This window comes from Toxotes jaculatrix, unplaced genomic scaffold (assembly GCF_017976425.1).
Source record: "Toxotes jaculatrix isolate fToxJac2 unplaced genomic scaffold, fToxJac2.pri scaffold_80_ctg1, whole genome shotgun sequence".
Classification (NCBI taxonomy): domain Eukaryota; kingdom Metazoa; phylum Chordata; class Actinopteri; family Toxotidae; genus Toxotes; species Toxotes jaculatrix.
Window position 1 is genome coordinate 27,689 of NW_024469800.1, and position 20,866 is coordinate 48,554.

At 44.6% G+C, this 20,866-nt stretch overlaps 1 protein-coding gene across 1 annotated transcript; it reads left to right on the forward strand.

The window, feature by feature from the left end:
- Positions 1–9,196: 9,196 nt before the first annotated feature.
- LOC121178289 (coxsackievirus and adenovirus receptor homolog) lies at positions 9,197–10,120 on the forward strand. The gene has a single exon (XM_041032846.1). It carries the CDS (start codon positions 9,197–9,199, stop codon positions 10,118–10,120), a length of 924 nt encoding a protein of 307 aa, XP_040888780.1.
- The last annotated feature ends 10,746 nt before the right edge of the window (positions 10,121–20,866 follow it).

Consider the following 20,866-nt stretch of genomic DNA (forward strand, 5'->3'; position numbering starts at 1 on the left):
AACCCTAACCTTAACCCCTTCCCCTTTCCTAAATCCTAACCCTAACCACTCTCCCTCCCTAACCTTAACCCCTTCCCTTTTCCTAAATCCTAACCCTAACCACTCCCCCTCCCTAACCTTAACCCCTTCCCTTTTCCTAAATCCTAACCCTAACCACTCCCCCTCCCTGACCTTAACCCCTTCCCTTTTCCTTTATCCCCAACCCCCCTTTTGATTTCCTAACCCTAACCCACTCCCTTTTCCCTTTCCTAACCTTAACCCACCCCCTTTCCTTTCTTTCTTTACTAGCACTATCCTTTTCCTTTTCCTTTCCTAACCCTAACATCTTTCCTTTCCTTCTTTCCTAGCCCTGATCCCTTTCTTTTCCTAACCCTAACATCTCCCCTTTTCCCAGCCCTAACCTTAACCATTCCCTTAAACCTAGCCCTTTCCCTTTTTCCTTTTTATTTTATTATTTATTTATGTACAATTTAAGTCTAAAAAAATATTATTGGGCAAATGAGCAACAGTTCAGACTTGTTTCATTTTCATTTAAGGCAAAATAGTAGTTAAAACATTTAAAATTTAAGATTTATAGTCAAAAAACCTTTAAAAACCATAAAAAAAACCATAAAAAAACTAAAAAAAACCATTAAAAAACCTAAAAAAAAAAAAAAAAAAAAAAAAAAAAAAAAAAAAAAAAAAAAAAAAAACATTATAAAAACATATAAAAATAAAAAAAAGAAACTTAATTTATTTGTTCGTTTATTTATTTAATTATAATTGAATTTAAGTTAAATCATTATTAAAACTAAGTTAAAACCTTTAAAATATATAAAAAATAGAATCTACATTTAAAAACATTCATTTTCTTTTACATAGGGTTAATACTCAGTGTTTAAATGCATGAAAAAAGAAAAAACAAAAAAAACCGATTGGAAACTGAACTTGCCCAGACTTGTTTCTAAGGAACTCCTCCTACTCTATAAATAGAGGATCGCCACTTCCCTCTCATTCTCTGCTTGGCCAGCGAAGAGGTAACATCTCTGCAGACTGCCAGCTTAGAAATTCATTGTTTTTTTGTGCCCTTCGCCTGAAGAAGACCTTTTCAGGTCGAAACGTCGCAGTTAGGGCACATATTGTTTTAGTTTATTTCATTTAATAAAAAATAAAAAAATAAAAAAATAATTTAATTTAAAAACAGGTTTACTTTACTTTTTGGGTTTAAATACTTAGTTTTTCAGTCCTTGTATCCTAGTTTTTTATTTTTTATTTTTTATTTTTTCTATTTTTTTTGTTTTTTTCTTTTTTTCTTTTTCTAAAAACAATTTTAGTTACTTTTCAGTTAAAATATATTGAAAAAACAAATAAAGGCCAACCCAAACAGCCTCATCATGGGCTACACTGATGATGAGGGTGAGTGGGTTATGGTACGGTACGGGGGAAAGCGTGGTCGACCCCGTGACCGTACCTTCAGCAACAGACCGCGAACTCGGGGGTTTGGGGACTACTGGGGGAAGGACCGTGCACCTCCTGGCCCCCGCACAGTTGGGGGACAGGTCTTGACCCATGTCCCTAACCCTCCCTTAGGGGAGTGGCTTCAGACACCCACACCTAACTCTAACCCTAACCCTAACCCTAAGTACCAGTCTTCAGGGTCACTGAAACACAACTAAAGATTCCATTATTATGTCATTAGTCATTTTCATGTCGATGGCTACTTATTGCATGTAGATCTCCATATATGATTTTGAAAAAACATCTCGCAAAATCACTACCAATCGACTCCAAATGGTCTGAAACGTGCTCCTAACTACTTTCTGGAGGAAGTTTTTCGGCTGTGACACTTAGTCATTTTTCCACTCAGGTTCGCATGCTGCGATCTGATTGGACGAGCGTTTTTCTTGAATAACTCCCGAACCGTACATCCTAGACACTTGGAAACCACGTTCGTCTAATATAATTCCACCATTCTGCATCCAACGGTACCACCCACGACTCTCTACGACCTTCCTGTCCGGAGATACAGGAAAAACAAACTTTATTTCGGCCATATCTCCGGACTCGAACGTTGTACAGGCTCGAGGGTGGTACCAATGGAAAGCCCGTACCCGAAAATAGGGGGGTACAAGGTGGTTTCATGTCTCTACGACCTTCCGTTCCCGAGATATGCACCTTTGAAGTTATCGTCGGGGGCGACGATAGGTGGTTTTCATCCCCTTAACCCTAACCCCTAACCCTAACCCTAACCCTAACCCTAACCCTAACCCTTTCGGTTTTATGTCTAAACCTAACCCCCAACCCTAATCTTAACCAATTTTATTATGCCTAACCCTAACCAATTATTTTATCATGCCTAACCTTAACCAATTTTTCTTTATGCCTAACCCTAACCAATTATTTTATTATGCCTAACCTTAACCAATTTTTCTTTATGCCTAACCCTAACCAATTGTTTTATGCCTAGTCCTAATTATAACCCTAACCTTAACATCACTGGAGATTTGATTGGAAACCCTCATTTTGCCTAACCCTAACCATTAGTTTTATGCCCAAACCTAATTTTAATCCTAACCCTAACATCACAGTTAATTTGGCCCTAACCCTAACCCCCCATAACTTTATATCCAAATTTAATTAAAGCCCTAACCCTAACCATAATTTTAAATAGTAATTTTGATTGGAATTTACCTTTAAACCCTCATTTTATATTTTATATTTTGTATTTTAAGTTTAAATAGTAATTTTAGTTGTAATTTACCTTTAATTTTCACTTAAATACATTTAGTTGGTAATTTTAGTTGTAATTTACCTTTAATTTTCACTTAAACACATTAAAACCTATTGGGATTCGGTAAATATAGGGTTAACGAAAAAGACGATTGAAAAAAACAAAAAGACGATTGAAAAAACTAAAAAGACGATCGAAAAACTAAAACATTTAGAAGCTTGTAACTTAGGAAAGGGAGGGTATATAAGGGAGGGACTTACAAATTGGCTCATTCTAGCTTTGACTCTCGAAGGGGAAATATCTCTGGCAGTCATTCAGCAGCTCTTATTTTTAACACGTGCCCAGCCTGAGGAAGACCGATTGACGGTCGAAACGTCGCGTTAGGCACGTGATTTTGTATTTGGCCATTTGATTTATTGATTTTTTTTGATTTTTTTGATTTTTGACAAATAAAAGTTTTTGATTTATTGTATAAACAGTTTTTTCTTTCCTCTTTTTGGAAAGTATTTTTAGTTTATTGTTATTTTTGATATAAAAACATTTAAAAGTACAAAAAAAGAAAAAAAATACAAAAAGAAAAAAAGACAAAAAACATAAAATAATTAAAAATAAAGAAGATTTGATTTAGTTTATTGAAATAATTTGAGTTTTGACTTGAAAACAATTTAGTTTGTGATAGTTTTTTCCTTTCTCCTTTTGAGAAAGTGTTTTGAGTTAATTAAAAAAGACAAATAAAGACAGAAGACAGATTTGATTTACAGTTTTCTTTTAATACTTTCATTTAAAATAAATATAACAAAAGACCTACGACACAATAATAAAAAAAACAAACATGATGGACGGGGGCTGGACGGAAGTGCGTTATGGCAGGAAACGCCAACGCTTCCGTCAACAGCAGCGGGTCCAGTTTAGCGTGGGACCTGCGGGGTCGAAGGACCGTGCACCTCCTGTCTCCTACGGGAGATGGGTTCAGTTTCCTCTCCCTAACCCTAACCCCTAACCCCTAACCCTAACCCTAACCCTAACACCCACACCTAACCCCTAACCCTAACCCTAACCCTAACCCTTATTGCATGTAGATCTCCATATATGATTTTGAAAAAACATCTCGCAAAATCACTACCAATCGACTCCAAATGGTCTGAAACGTGCTCCTAACTACTTTCTGGAGGAAGTTTTTCGGCTGTGACACTTAGTCATTTTTCCACTCAGGTTCGCATGCTGCGATCTGATTGGACGAACGTTTTTCTTGAATAACTCCCGAACCGTACATCCTAGACACTTGGAAACCACGTTCGTCTAATATAATTCGACCATTCTGCATCCAACGGTACCACCCACGACTCTCTACGACCTTCCTGTCCGGAGATACAGGAAAAACAAACTTTATTTCGGCCATATCTCCGGACTCGAACGTTGTACAGGCTCGAGGGTGGTACCAATGGAAAGCCCGTACCCGAAAATAGGGGGGTACAAGGTGGTTTCATGTCTCTACGACCTTCCGTTCCCGAGATATGCACCTTTGAAGTTATCGTCGGGGGCGACGATAGGTGGTTTTCATCCCCTTAACCCTAACCCTAACCCTAACCCTAACCCTAACCCTAACCCTAACCCTAAACCCTAAACCCTAACCCTAACCCTAACCCTAACCCTGGTACTCCTGTAGAACTTAGTGTCCCTGGTACTCCTCTGGAACTTTGTGTCCCTGGTACTCCTGTGGGACTTAGTGCCCCTGGACGTTCCTGCCCCTGGTACACCTGTGGAACTTTGTCACCCTGGTACTCCAGATGACTTCCAGAGGTACCATGCTGGAGGCAACTGTACTGGGCATGTCTTCGGTACTTACCCCATGGAGGTCCCATTCCAGGAACGTGAACTGACCCAACGTTCTCCCTAAATTTTTCAACTCTCTCAAGCACCTGTCCTGGGCATCCGTCTGAGGTACTTACCGCATGGAGGTCCAATTCCAGGACAGGTGCTTGACTGAGGGTTAGGGTTAGGAGTGAATGGTGGGTAACACCATTCGCTCCTAAACCTAACCCTCAGTCAAGCACCTGTCCTGAGCATGTGTCTGAGGTACTTACCGCATGAAGGTCCAATTCCAGGAACTTGAAACTTACCCGCCGTTCGCTCCTAACGTTTGCCCTCTGTCAGGCAACTGTGCTGGGCATCCGTCTGAGGTACGTACCGCATGGTGGTCCAATTCCAGGACAGGTGCTTGACCGAGGGTTAGGTTTAGGAGTGAAGGGTGTTACCCACCCTTCACTCCTAAACCTAACCCTCGGTCAAGCACCTGTCCTGGGCATGTGTCTGAGGTACTTACCGCATGGAGGTCCAATTCCAGGAAAGTGAAACTTACCCACCGCTCGCTCCTAACGTTTGCCCTCTGTCAGGCAACTGTGCTGGGCATCCGTCTGAGGTACGTACCGCATGGTGGTCCAATTCCAGGACAGGTGCTTGACCGAGGGTTAGGTTTAGGAGTGAACGGTGTTACCCACCCTTCACTCCTAAACCTAACCCTCGGTCAAGCACCTGTCCTGGGCATGTGTCTGAGGTACTTACCGCATGGAGGTCCAATTCCAGGAAAGTGAAACTTACCCGCCGTTCGCTCCTAACGTTTGCCCTCTGTCAGGCAACTGTGCTGGGCATCCGCCTGAGGTACTTACCGCATGGTGGTCCAATTCCAGGACAGGTGCTTGACTGAGGGTTAGGTTTAGGAGTGAACGGTGTTACCCACCCTTCACTCCTAAACCTAACCCTCGGTCAAGCACCTGTCCTGGGCATGTGTCTGAGGTACTTACCGCATGGAGGTCCAATTCCAGGAAAGTGAAACTTACCCGCCGTTCGCTCCTAACGTTTGCCCTCTGTCAGGCAACTGTGCTGGGCATCCGCCTGAGGTACTTACCGCATGGTGGTCCAATTCCAGGACAGGTGCTTGACTGGGGGTTAGGTTTAGGAGTGAATGGTGTTACCCACCCTTCACTCCTGGACTTCCAGGGGGATCATGCAGGCAGGAACCTTTTATGCACAGAGTGTCTCCATGGAGCTCCAGGATCATGGGGGACCATGCTGGGGACTTTACCCGGGGATGGGTGCCTCATCCTGGGCATAACATCTTGCCAAAGAACCCCGCACTTCCAGGGGGACCATGCTGGGGACTCTACCCAGGATGGGTGCCTCATCCTGGGCATAACATCCTGCCAAAGTCCCGTACGTCCAAGATCCTCCAGAACCTGCCTCTCCATTGGTTCCTGTGTACCCACACTTAAGCACCCCTCCACGGGCTATACCCCTAATCCCAGGCCCCTGGAAGTTCGTGCCCCTGGTACTCCTGTGGAACTCTGTGCCCCTGGTACTCCTGTGGGACTTAGTGACCCTGGTACTCCTGTGGAAGTTCATGCCCCTGGTACACCTGTGGAACTTAGTGACCCTGGTACTCCTGTGGAACTTAGTGACCCTGGTACTCCTGTGGGACTTAGTGCCCCTGGTACTCCTGTAGAACTTAGTGTCCCTGGTACTCCTGTGGAACTTTGTGTCCCTGGTACTCCTGTGGGACTTAGTGCCCCTGGATGTTCCTGCCCCTGGTACTCCTGTGGAACTTAGTGCCCCTGGTACTCCAGATGACTTCCAGAGGTACCATGCTGGAGGTAACTGTACTGGGCATGTCTTTGGTACTTACCCCATGGAGGTCCCATTCCAGGAACATGAACTGACCCAACGTTCTCCCTAAATTTTTCACCTCTCTCAATAAACTATCCTTGGCATGTGTCTTAGGTACTTACCGTATGGAAGTCCAATTCCAGGAAAGTGAAACTTACCCGCTGTTGGCTCCTAACGTTTGCCCTCTGTCAGGCAACTTTACTGGACATGTGTCTAAGGTACTTACCGCATGGAGGTCCATTTCCTGGACAGGTGCTGGACTGAGGGTTAGGGTTAGGAGTGAATGGTGGGTAACACCATTCACTCCCAAACCTAACCCTCAGTCCAGCACCTGTCCTGGGCATGTGTCTAAGGTACTTACCGTGTGTAGGTCCAATTTCTGGAACGTGAAACTTACCCACCGTTCGCTCCTAAACCTAACCGTCAGTCAAGCACCTGTCCTGGGCATGCGTCTGAGGCACTTACCGCATGGAGGTCCAATTCCAGGAAAGTGAAACTTACCCACCGTTCACTCCTAAACCTAACCCTCAGTCAAGCACCTGTCCTGGCTAAGTGTCTGAGGTACTTACTGCATGGATGTCCAATTCCAGGAACGTGAACTTACCCTCTTTTCACTCCTAAACCTAACCCTCAGTCAAGCAACTGTCTTGGGCATCTTTCTGAGGTACTTACCGCATGGAGGTCCAATTCCAGGAAAGTGAAAATTACCCACCCTTCACTCCTAAACCTAACCCTCAGTCAAGCACCTGTCCTGGGCATGTGTCTGAGGTACTTACCTAACCTTAACCCAATTCCAGGAACGTGAACTTACCCTCTTTTCACTCCTAAACCTAACCCTCGGTCAAGCGCCTGTCCTGGGCATGTGTCTGAGGTACTTACCGCGTGGAGGTCCGATTCCAGGAAAGTGAAACTTACCCGCAGTTCGCTCCTAAACCTAACCCTCAGTCAAGCAACTGTCCTGGGCATGTGTTTGAGGTACTTACCGCATGGAGGTCCAATTCCAGGAACGTGAACTTACACGCCTTTCCCTCCTAAACCTAACCCTCAGTCAAGCAACTGTCCTGGGCATGTGTCTGAGGTACTTACCGCATGGAGTTCAAATTCCGGGAACTTGAAACTTACCAGCCGTTCGCTCCTAACCCTAACCCTCAGTCAAGCAACTGTCCTGGGCATGTGTCTGAGGTACTTACCGCATGGAGGTCTTAATCCAGGAACATGACCTTACCGCCCATTCTCTCCTAAACTTTGCCCTCCGTCAGGCAACTGTCCTGGGCATGTGTCTGAAGTACTTACCGCATGGTGGTCCGATTCCAGGAAAATGACCTTACCGCCCATTCTCTCCTAAACTTTGCCCTCTGTCAGGCACCTGTCCTGGGCATGTGCCTGGGGCACTTACCGCATGGAGGTCCAATTCCAGGAATAAGTCTTATGATGTATGATGTAAAAAAAAAAAAAAACCTGGAAAAAGACACTGGGTCTCTGTAATTACCAAACGATTTTTATTTTCAGATACACATATCCAAATACAAACATTACTGTTTTTCTATCATAATGCGAATTCGGTTTCGAACATTTTCAACAGATAGGTTCATTCTGCTACATAGCCGTAGGACTTCTGGGTTTTTATCCAGGACATGTTTGATTCTTTTCTTCGTGATGAGTTTTTTCTGGATGTCCTTTTGGAACAGAAGCCTGAGCATAGCGAGGAATTCTGGTGTAAAGTTGAGTGCTCTTCGTCGACCCTGAAGACATGAAAATATAAGAAGGTTACCACTTTTATAACCATTATTAGAGTTCATATGCTATTTCCATTCTCCCATCTCTACTTACACAAGTGTTGATCCTTTCGGGAAGTGGTGGTTGTTTGTTAGGTCTGTTTTTTCTCCCTGCCTGAAGTCCATGCGTACTTTTACGCTTTTCTTTTGGAACTTTCTGGTTGACCTTTTGGAGTTTGTCCTTCTGGGGGTTTTTTTTCTTCTTCTTCTGCTTCTGCTTCTTCATCCTCCTCCTTTTCCCAGACTGGGGAGTGGTGGTGGTGGTGGTGGTGGTGGTGGTTGTGGTTGTGGTATCACCAGCCTAAGGAAACAGTATGTTATATTTTTTGAATTAAGAAATATTGCATTTCCCTATATTACACTGACTAAAGCACTTCCAGGAATTCTACTCACCACGTTCGATATCCCGGGGAGGACGTCCCGTATTAGGAGCGAGACACGTTGTTCCAGGATCTCTTCCTCGTAATCGCTGTCAGTGAAGTTCAACTACACAATAACAACATAGAAAATATAAAACATGGATATGGATCATCACTTCCACAATGTCGACGTGGACTTTCTGGATATCGCCCTAGACTTAACACTTCCAACATATAGCCACAGGCCTCGTTGCCTATGGTGGACAAGCACAACGGCGAAGGAAAATCCCAGGAATTTACCTTGCGCCTCGCTTTCCCCTGCCGCAGTTGCCTCTGGCCGCACTGAGTCTCTGAATCAATCTTGTTCCACATAGTCGCCTTCCTGAAGGTCATCTGTGGGAAACACGCGTATTTATAAGTTAGGGATCCAATGACGTCACCATGCAACAGCCAATCGCTTTAAACACCATATCGTGGACTTCCGCTTCGACAAAAGCACGCCCACCAAAGAAAAAAAATCCAGGATTTCACACCCTACTGTGAAGCGCTTGACGCTTGGAACATGGAATTCCACAATTTCAACGGTCAAACCCAGCATTTCTATTGGCTCTTGGAATTACTTGTGGGCGTGGCCTTTTCCGACCAAGAAGTATATAAGAAGAAGCGATTCCGGCTGCCAGACAGACACTACCATGTACCGGCTTGCCTTCCAACTTTTGAACATCATGCTGACATCTAAGACGCTTGACATCCACACCAGGAACAACAAGATTGTGGAGACGGCTGAGGGAGAGAATGCGAAGCTCTACTGCGACTTCACCGCTGCCCCGGAGGATGAAGGAAATTTGGAGATCGAATGGAGCGTGAAGTCCGTACGCCACCCACTGGACACGGCAGAGATCATCTTGTATACGGCCGGCCAGATCTACGACCAGCTCTATGAACCTCTAAAGGGCAGAGTCTACTTCCATTCAGTGGACCCTGCGAAAGGAGATGGTGCCATTCATCTTTCACTATTGACTCACAGAGACACCGGCATCTACAAGTGCCAGGTTAAGAAGGCTCCAGGCCTCCGGAGCATCAAGACAGTCCTCAGAGTGCTCAAACGGCCATCAAAGCCCAGGTGTTACTACACTGAAGGGGTCGGAGAGTTTGGCAAGACCAAAGTGCTACACTGCAGATCTCAGGAAGGGGCTGCACCTATCCAGTACCAATGGTCAAGAACACCACCCTTGAAACTGCCCACCTCGGCGGTGATGGATCGGATGGCAGGCACACTCACCTTGCGAGATTCCCGTGAGAGCAACACAGGAACTTACAAGTGCAGTGCAATTAATCGTGTTGGTGGGGAGGAGTGCTTCCTGGAAATGAACCTACCAGATTCTCCATTGGTCGGCATGATTGCTGGAGCTGTAACAGGCAGCCTGATCGGCGTCGTGGTCATCGCTTCCATCACATGCTTCATTGTACGTCAGCGACAGCGTCGGGACCCAGAAACCTCCAACGAGATTGTGGAAGATGCAAGTCCCCCACCACCCCGCAGGAGAAGTCATCCAACATGCCGCAAGGAGGACACAACAACAGTAATTGAGATGTCAAGAGCCACTCCTGTGTAAACACAGTCACCAAGCATTCTGTAAACACAATTAAAGAATAAAGTGTGTGGAAAAAAAAAAAAAATTAAAAGAAAAAAAAAAAAATAATAATAATATAATATATAAAAGAAAATAAGCATGAAAAACAGACATCAGTCTCGGGCAGGTGTCTTTGGTACTTACGGCATGGAGGTCCAATTCCAGGAACGTGACCTTACCCACCCTTCACTCCCAACCTCTATCCCCTCAGTATAGCAACTCTCCCGGGCATGTGTCTTTGGTACTTACGGCATGGAGGTCCAATTCCAGGAACGTGACCTTACCCACCCTTCACTCCCAACCTCTATCCCCTCAGTCAAGCAACTCTCCCGGGCATGCGTCTCTTGCACTTACCGCATGGAGGTCCATTTCCTGGAACTTGAACTCACCCGCCCTTCACTCCCAACCTCTATCCCCTCAGTATAGCAACTCTCCTGGGCATGTGTCTTTGGTACTTACCGCATGGAAGCCCATTTCCTGGAACTTGAACTCACCCGCCCTTCACTCCTTACCTCTATTCCCTCGGTCAAGCAGCTGTCCTGGGCATCTGTCTCTTGCACTTACCGCATGGAGGTCCATTTCCTGGAACTTGAACTCACCCGCCCTTCACTCCCAACCTCTATCCCCTTAGTCAAGCAACTGTCCTGGGCATGTGACTTTGGTACTTATCGCATGTTGGTCAATTTCCAGGAACATTAACCTAACGCCCATTCACTCCTAACCTTTTCCCTCTCTCAGGCAACTGTCCTGGTCCTGGGTGCCTCATCCTGGGCATAATATCCTGCCTAAGGCTCCTGGACTTCCAACACCCTCCAGAACCTTGCTCTCCACCGGTACCTGGGTACCCACACTTAAGCACCCCTCCACGGGCTATACCTCTAATCCCAGGCCCCTGGAAGTTCGTGCCCCTGGTACACCTGTGGAACTCTGTGCCCCTGGTACTCCTGTGGAACTTAGTGACCCTGGTACTCCTGTGGAAGTTCATGCCCCTGGTACACCTGTGGAACTTAGTGACCCTGGTACTCCTGTGGAACTTAGTGACCCTGGTACTCCTGTGGAAGTTCATGCCCCTGGTACACCTGTGGAACTTAGTGACCCTGGTACTCCTGTGGAACTTTGTGTCCCTGGTACTCCTGTGGGACTTAGTGACCCTGGTACTCCTGTAGAACTTAGTGTCCCTGGTACTCCTCTGGAACTTTGTGTCCCTGGTACTCCTGTGGGACTTAGTGCCCCTGGACGTTCCTGCCCCTGGTACACCTGTGGAACTTTGTCACCCTGGTACTCCAGATGACTTCCAGAGGTACCATGCTGGAGGCAACTGTACTGGGCATGTCTTCGGTACTTACCCCATGGAGGTCCCATTCCAGGAACGTGAACTGACCCAACGTTCTCCCTAAATTTTTCAACTCTCTCAAGCACCTGTCCTGGGCATCCGTCTGAGGTACTTACCGCATGGAGGTCCAATTCCAGGACAGGTGCTTGACTGAGGGTTAGGGTTAGGAGTGAATGGTGGGTAACACCATTCGCTCCTAAACCTAACCCTCAGTCAAGCACCTGTCCTGAGCATGTGTCTGAGGTACTTACCGCATGAAGGTCCAATTCCAGGAACTTGAAACTTACCCGCCGTTCGCTCCTAAACCTAACCCTCAGTCAAGCACCTGTCCTGGGCATGTGTCTGAGATACTTACCGCATGAAGGTCCAATTCCAGGAACGTGAAACTTACCCGCCGTTCGCTCCTAAACCTAACCCTCAGTCAAGCAACTCTCCTGGGCATGTGTCTGAGATACTTACCGCATGAAGGTCCAATTCCAGGAACGTGAAACTTACCCGCCGTTCGCTCCTAAACCTAACCCTCAGTCAAGCAACTCTCCTGGGCATGTGTCTGAGGTACTTACCGCATGAAGGTCCAATTCCAGGAACTTGAAACTTACCCGCCGTTCGCTCCTAAACCTAACCCTCAGTCAAGCACCTGTCCTGGGCATGTGTCTGAGATACTTACCGCATGAAGGTCCAATTCCAGGAACGTGAAACTTACCCGCCGTTCGCTCCTAAACCTAACCCTCAGTCAAGCAACTCTCCTGGGCATGTGTCTGAGATACTTACCGCATGAAGGTCCAATTCCAGGAACGTGAAACTTACCCGCCGTTCGCTCCTAAACCTAACCCTCAGTCAAGCAACTCTCCTGGGCATGTGTCTGAGGTACTTACCGCATGAAGGTCCAATTCCAGGAACTTGAAACTTACCCGCCGTTCGCTCCTAAACCTAACCCTCAGTCAAGCACCTGTCCTGGGCATGTGTCTGAGATACTTACCGCATGAAGGTCCAATTCCAGGAACGTGAAACTTACCCGCCGTTCGCTCCTAAACCTAACCCTCAGTCAAGCAACTCTCCTGGGCATGTGTCTGAGATACTTACCGCATGAAGGTCCAATTCCAGGAACGTGAAACTTACCCGCCGTTCGCTCCTAAACCTAACCCTCAGTCAAGCAACTCTCCTGGGCATGTGTCTGAGGTACTTACCGCATGAAGGTCCAATTCCAGGAATGTGAACTTACCCACCGTTCGCTCCTAAACCTAACCCTCAGTCAAGCACCTGTCCTGGGCATGTGACTTTGGTACTTATCGCATGTTGGTCAATTTCCAGGAAAGTGAAACTTACCCGCCGTTCGCTCCTAACCTTTTCCCTCTCTCAGGCAACTATCCTGGATATGTGTCTGAGGTACTCGGGGATGGGTGCCTCATCCTGGCCATAACGTCCTGCCAAAGAGTCCTGGACTTCCAGAGGGGACCATGCAGGAGCCTAACCCGGGAATGGGTGCCTCATCCTGGCCATAACGTCCTGCCTAACTACCATGACTTCCAGGGGGACTCTCCAGAACCAGCCTCTCCATTGGTGCCCGGGTACCCACACTTAAGCACCCCTCCACGGGCTACACCCCTAATCCCAGGCCCCTGGAAGTCCGTGCCCCTGGTACTCCTGTGGAACTCTGTGCCCCTGGTACTCCTGTGGAACTCTGTGCCCCTGGTACTCCTGTGGAACTCAGTACCCCTGGTACTCCTGTGGAACTCAGTGCCCCTGGTACTCCTGTGGAACTCAGTGCCCCTGGTACTCATGTGGAACTCAGTACCCCTGGTACTCATGTGGAACTCTGTGCCCCTGGTACTCCTGTGGAACTCTGTGCCCCTGGTACTCCTGTGGAACTCTGTGCCCCTGGTACTCCTGTGGAACTCTGTGCCCCTGGTACTCCTGTGGAACTCTGTGCCCCTGGTACTCCTGTGGAACTCTGTGCCCCTGGTACTCCTGTGGAACTCTGTGCCCCTGGTACTCTGGTACCCTGGTGCCATGCTGGAGGCAACTGTCCTGGGCGTGTGTCTTTGGTACTTAACGCATGGAGGTCTAATTCCAGGAACGTGAACTTACCCTATATTCACTCCTAAACCTAACCCTCAGTCAAGCACCTGTCCTGGCTAAGTGTCTGAGGTACTTACCGCATGGATGTCCAATTCCAGGAACGTGAACTTACCCACCGTTCACTCCTAAACCTAACCCTCAGTCAAGCACCTGTCCTGGGCATGTGTCTGAGGTACTTACCGCATGAAGGTCCAATTCCAGGAACGTGAACTTACCCTATATTCACTCCTAAACCTAACCCTCAGTCAAGCACCTGTCCTGGCTAAGTGTCTGAGGTACTTACCGCATGGATGTCCAATTCCAGGAACGTGAACTTACCCACCGTTCACTCCTAAACTTAACCCTAAGTCAAGCAACTGTCCTGGGCATGTGTCTGAGGTACTTACCGCATGAAGGTCCAATTCCAGGAACGTGAACTTACCCTATATTCACTCCTAAACCTAACCGTCAGTCAAGCACCTGTCCTGGCTAAGTGTCTGAGGTACTTACCGCATGGATGTCCAATTCCAGGAAAGTGAAACATACCCACCATTCACTCCTAAACCAAAACCCTCAGTCAAGCACCTGTCCTGGGCATGTGTCTGAGGTACTTACCGCATGAAGGTCCAATTCCAGGAACGTGAACTTACCCTATATTCACTCCTAAACCTAACCGTCAGTCAAGCACCTGTCCTGGCTAAGTGTCTGAGGTACTTACCGCATGGATGTCCAATTCCAGGAAAGTGAAACATACCCACCGTTCACTCCTAAACCAAAACCCTCAGTCAAGCACCTGTCCTGGGCATGTGTCTGAGGTACTTACCGCATGAAGGTCCAATTCCAGGAACGTGAACTTACCCTATATTCACTCCTAAACCTAACCCTCAGTCAAGCACCTGTCCTGGGCATGTGTCTGAGGTACTTACCGCATGAAGGTCCAATTCCAGGAACGTGAACTTACCCTATATTCACTCCTAAACCTAACCCTCAGTCAAGCACCTGTCCTGGGCATGTGTCTGAGGTACTTACCGCATGAAGGTCCAATTCCAGGAACGTGAACTTACCCACCGTTCACTCCTAAACTTAACCCTCAGTCAAGCAACTGTCCTGGGCATGTGTCTGAGGTACTTACCGCATGAAGGTCCAATTCCAGGAACGTGAACTTACCCTATATTCACTCCTAAACCTAACCGTCAGTCAAGCACCTGTCCTGGCTAAGTGTCTGAGTTACTTACCGCATGGATGTCCAATTCCAGGAACGTGAACTTACCCACCGTTCACTCCTAAACCTAACCCTCAGTCAAGCAACTGTCCTGGGCATGTGTCTTTGATACTTACCGCATGGAGATCCCTTTCCTGGACAGGTGCTTGACTGAGGGTTAGGTTTAGGAGCGAACGGTGGGTAACACCATAACAGGTGCTTGACTGAGGGTTAGGTTTAGGAGTGAATGGTGGGTAACACCATTCAACCCTAAACCTAACCCTCAGTCAAGCACCTGTCCTGGGCACGTGTCTTTGATACTTACCACATGGAGGTCTGATTCCAGGAACGTGAACTTACCCACCGTTCACTCCTAAACCTAACCCTCAGTCAAGCAACTGTCCTGGGCATGTGTCTGAGGTACTTACCGCATGAAGGTCCAATTCCAGGAACGTGAACTTACCCTATATTCACTCCTAAACCTAACCCTCAGTCAAGCACCTGTCCTGGCTAAGTGTCTGAGGTAGTTACCGCATGGATGTCCAATTCCAGGAACGTGAACTTACCCACCGTTCGCTCCTAAACCTAACCCTCAGTCAAGCAACTGTCCTGGGCATGTGTCTGAGGTACTTACCGCATGGAGGTCCAATTCCAGGAACGTGAACTTACCCTATATTCACTCCTAAACCTAACCCTCAGTCAAGCACCTGTCCTGGCTAAGTGTCTGAGGTACTTACCGCATGGAGGTCCAATTCCAGGAAAGTGAAACTTACCCGCCGTTCGCTCCTAAACCTAACCCTCAGTCGAGCGCCTGTCCCGGGCACGTCTCTGAGGTACTTACCGCGTGGGATTTGGAAAAAGGTATAATTCCTGGAATTCGGCAACAGAAAAACAGCGACACCTGGTGGCCGTTTGGCGCAATCGCCGCGGGCGAAAGTCCGTCCTTTGACGTTGGAATGCAACGGAATGAGGCCTAGCACATTAGCTAACCGCCGAAAATTAGCTGGCGCCCACATACACAATCATTGAAAGTCCGTTCCGCCATGTCGACACTGTTCCGCAAAGGGCGCCTCAAACTCATAACCCTAACCCTAACCCTAACCCTAACCCTAACCCTAACACCCTAACCCTAACCCTAACCCTAACCACATGCTATTTTTCTAACCCTAACCTTAACCTATTAATTATTTATTTTAGCCCTAACCCTAACCACATTGTATTCTTCTAACCCTAACCTTAACCTATTAATTATTTATTTTAGTCCAAACCCTAATTCATAATCCTAACCTTAACCACTTTAATTATTTATTTTAGCCCCAACCCTAATTAATAATCCTAACCCTAACCACTTTAATTATTTATTTTAGCCCAAACCCCTATTAGTAATCCTAACCCTAACCCATTATTTATGTTAATTTTATCTAAGTTCAATTCTATGTTCATTGTTTTAAAAGATAAAAAACAGAAAAATCATATAAAAACTCAAAAATTAGAAAAAACAAAAAAATATAATAATAAAAAACAAAAAAGAATAATGAAAACAATTAAAAAGCAATTGATTTTAGTTTAAAAACATTATTTTTTATTTAATTATTATAAATATTATGATTTTATGTTAAAAAAGGTGTTTTTAAGTTAAAAAATACATTAATAGGTGAAATGCACCTTTAAAATGCTCATTTTAGGTTAAAATATACATTAATAGGTGAAAGGCACCTTTAAAACCTTTTATTTTAAGTTTAAACTCTTTAAAACCTAAGTTCATTTGAAAAAGACGAATTTTTTAAAAAAACCGATCACCAGTATAAATAGGAGCGCATAGGAGAGCTCATACATTCTTGCTCTGACCAGCGAAGAGCACACATCTCTCCAGGCTGCAGCAAGAGTTTTTCATTTTAAAGTGTGCCTACCTGAAGAAGACCCATCAGGGTCGAAACGTCGTCGGCACACTATTTGATTTATTGATTTATTGATTATTATTTATTGATCGGTTAAGTTAAAAAACAGTTTTTTTCCTATTTTAGGAAACTCTTTTGGTTTTAATTCATTTTTTCTTTTGATTTTGATTTAAAAACCTATTTCTTCCCCTTTTGGGAAGACACTTTTAGTTCATTTTTTCTAAAAAAACAAAAAACAACAAAAAAAATCAAAAAATAAACAAAAATAATAAAAAAAATATATATACAACATGTATGATGACGGGTGGAGGGTGGTACGCTACGGGCGGAGAGCCCAGCGTACGCGCCAACTCCAACCCCCAGAGGATTGGTGGTACGGAGAGGTCCGTGGGTGGAAGGACCGTGCACCCACCTTCCCTTCGAAGAAGAAGGGAAGGACTCAGGTCCCCACACCTAACCCCTAACCCTAACCCTAACCCCCTAACCCTAACCCTAACCCTCCCCACACCTAACCCCCTATTTAACCCTAACCTTAACCCCTATATCCCCTATACCCCAATCTCATTTTTTTACTAAACCCTCTCCTAAAGCCAGTGAAGGAACCATGATCCCCAATTAGGGGACAATAGATTAACCAGGAACAGAGGAGTCCAATAAATCAAAGACGATCACGTGGAAAAGAAAAACTGACAAGTTAAATATCCAACTGCAACTAAACACATAACCCTGGAAACACTGCATCTTATGAAATAAAACAGGGCTGATAATAAAAACAATGAGAATGAGGAATATCTGTATGGTGTGGTAGACGTGTGGACTTAGGTGCATGATTTTTGAAATTTTATTGATATTGCATGTTTCTTTCTCTTATTTATTCCTATTTATTCTGTGATATATGGCACTTTAACTCATTTACTTAAGCACTTATCTCAATGTTATTTATTGCCTGATTTGTTATTTATTGTATATATTTATATAACCTCTATCAGCCCTTGCAGGTGAATCCAGGTTTTCCTTAGAGGGAGGAGGTGGCAATCTCCGTCCCAGATCCACAATGAAGGGGAATCCGGTTGGTCTTCTAAAAATAAACAAAAAAGGAAAAAAGAACATAGAAAAAGAGAGGGGGAACAACAACAACAACAATATAAACTTGACTTAACCTCCCAGGAGATAAAAAGACAAAGCACAAACCATAAATGGAAGTGGGGTAGGCGACACTGTGCAGGCACCTGTGCCAGCGCACCAAAGGCACATTATGTGATATTTTAAGAATTAATCCTCTCTAACCTAACCCCTAACCCCTAACCCTAACCTCAAACCTAACCCTAACCCCTAACCCCTAACACCTAGTTGTGTGTGCCTAACCCTAACCCTAGCCAAGCCCTAACCCTAACCCTAGGGGTAAATAAATAAATAAATAAATGAAGAAGCCTAAAGAAACTAAGTATAAGTAAAAGGCAGAGGAAATAGTCCAAATAAGGGGAGAAATACAAGTCTAAGTAAAGAAACAAAGTACAAACCCAAATAGGGGCAGAAATATAAGTCTAAGTAAAGAAACAGAATCCAAACAGGAACAGAACTTAGGGGATGGCTAAGGAGAGAAGACTTGGGTAGGGAAATTGGAAAACTAAAACAAAATAAGAAAAGGGATTTTGAAACCTAAGATTTGGACAGTATAAAAAGGGAGTGGAAAGGGGAAACACACTTAGTTAGCGAGGGAATTGGCAAAGCAAATTAGAAGCAGAAACATAGGTGCTAGGGCCTGAGGAAGGCTAAGTATCGCCGAAACGTTGCCCGGAAGCACCTTTAAAATTAAATCTAAATTAAACTAAATACAGAAAGAAAGCTAAATAAAGAAGAAAACTAAACAAAGAAAGAAAGGCAAATAAGCCACAGTAAAAACCAAGTACAGGGACAGAAAACAAGCAGAATTATAAGAACCTAATTACACGTAAAGCTAACTAATGGCTAATTTTTTGAAACACCCGCTAACTAAGCAAAAACAAAACTAAAGCTAAGTATAGCATTTTCTAAAGCTGAGATACGGCTAATTTTTTCAGGGCTCCAGGGTGGCAGTGTTAATCTCAGGGTCGAAGGCCTGTGCATTCACTGCCCTCCTTAGGGAGGGTAGTTTCAAACCTAAAACCTAACCCTAACCCTAACCCCTAACCCCTAACAACTAACCCTAACCCCTAACCCCTAAACCTAACCCATTTCTTTAATCCCAATCTTAACCACATTCTAAATCCTAAACCCTAATCCTAATAATTGGTGAGAGATTTAATTTCATATTTAATTTCATATTAAAAACATACAAAATGATAAAATTCATAAGGTTAATATAAATAATTGGGATTTAAATTTATATGAGGTTTAATAAATTAATTGGTTATAAAATAGATTGTTAATTCATTTGATTTTAATTGATTTAAGGGTTAAAAACAATTAATTTATAATTATGATCATTAAAATTAAAATTAAAATTCATGTTTAGGTGTATTTCATTGTTATGAGGGTTAAAAACTGGTTAATTTAATACTAATTGGCAAGGGAAGGGTTAAAAGTTAAGTTTTAAGTTTGATTTCAGGGAGAGAGAAAGTTTTACGGGGGTGGAGCTTGGAGGATATATAAGGGGAGGGCTACGGAGAGTGCTCATTCCTACTCAGACTGCCGAGGAGGAAACATCATTGCAGAAAGCAGCAGCCGGATTGATTTTTTTCGTGTGCCTTGACCTGAGGAAGACCTGAGAAGGTTGAAACGTTGTCAGTGGGCACACATTTTTTCTTTTATTTCATACTAAACACATACTGATTTTTTCTTTTTCTTAAAAACAGTTTTTTTGTTCTTTAGTTTTCTTTATTGATTTCATTTTACTTTATTTTTCACGAATTTCATATCTTCCTAATAAATAACATTAAAAAAAACAATACATTTATCAATAAATAACAAATACATAAATAAATAAATAAATACAACACTTCATCACAGGATAGCCATTATGGCTCCTGGCCAGGACACCCAAGGGTGGACCACTGTGCGCTACGGGAAACGCCGCCAGCGTTCCCGTCAGCATTATCAGCAGCAGGGTGGCGGGGACAACTGGGGGAAGGACCGCGCACGCCCTGTACCCTCTGGGGGACAGGCTTTTGTCTCCTTCCCTAAACATACGGGAAAACTCAGCAAAATGCTTCTTCTAATGTAAAATAGTGTTTCCATGCTGGAAAAAGTCTTATTTTGACGCCAGCAGCACATTTGATACAAAGCTGTCATTTCAGCTCAAACGGTAAAATTTGACCGTTCCTGCCCATATGAGAGTGTTTTTCACAACGTTTGCCCTGAAAGTGCCAGGTACTGCAGATGACAGAAACATACTTGAAAACTCAGCAAAATGCTTCTTCTAATGTAAAATAGTGTTTCCATGCTGGAAAAAGTCTTATTTTGACGCCAGCAACATATTTTAGACACACCGTTCATTTCAGCACTAACTGACTGAAACTTGCCGTTTTAAGCGTTTCCAGCCATTCTCCGTGTGTCTGGGACACAGCGTGTGCCCTGAAAATGCCACACAGTACAAATCACAGAAACATACTTGAAAACTCTGCCAAATGCTTCTTCTAATGTAAAATAGTGTTTCCATGCTGGAAAAAGTCTTATTTTGACGCCAGCAACATATTTGATGCAAAGCTGTCATTTCAGCTCAAACGGTCAAATTTCACCGTTCCTGGCCATATGAGACTGTTTTTCACAACGTTTGCCCTGAAAGTGCCAGGTACTGCAGATGAAAGAAACACACGGGAAAACTCAGCAAAATGCTTCTTCTAATGTAAAATAGTGTTTCCATGCTGGAAAAAGTCTTATTTTGACGCCAGCAACATATTTTAGACACACCGTTCATTTCAGCACTAACTGACTGAAACTTGCCGTTTTAAGCGTTTCCAGCCATTCTCCGTGTGTCTGGGACACAGCGTGTGCCCTGAAAATGCCACACAGTACAAATCACAGAAACATACTTGAAAACTCTGCCAAATGCTTCTTCTAATGTAAAATAGTGTTTCCATGCTGGAAAAAGTCTTATTTTGACGCCAGCAACATATTTGATGCAAAGCTGTCATTTCAGCTCAAACGGTCAAATTTCACCGTTCCTGGCCATATGAGACTGTTTTTCACAACGTTTGCCCTGAAAGTGCCAGGTACTGCAGATGAAAGAAACACACGGGAAAACTCTGCAAAATGCTTCT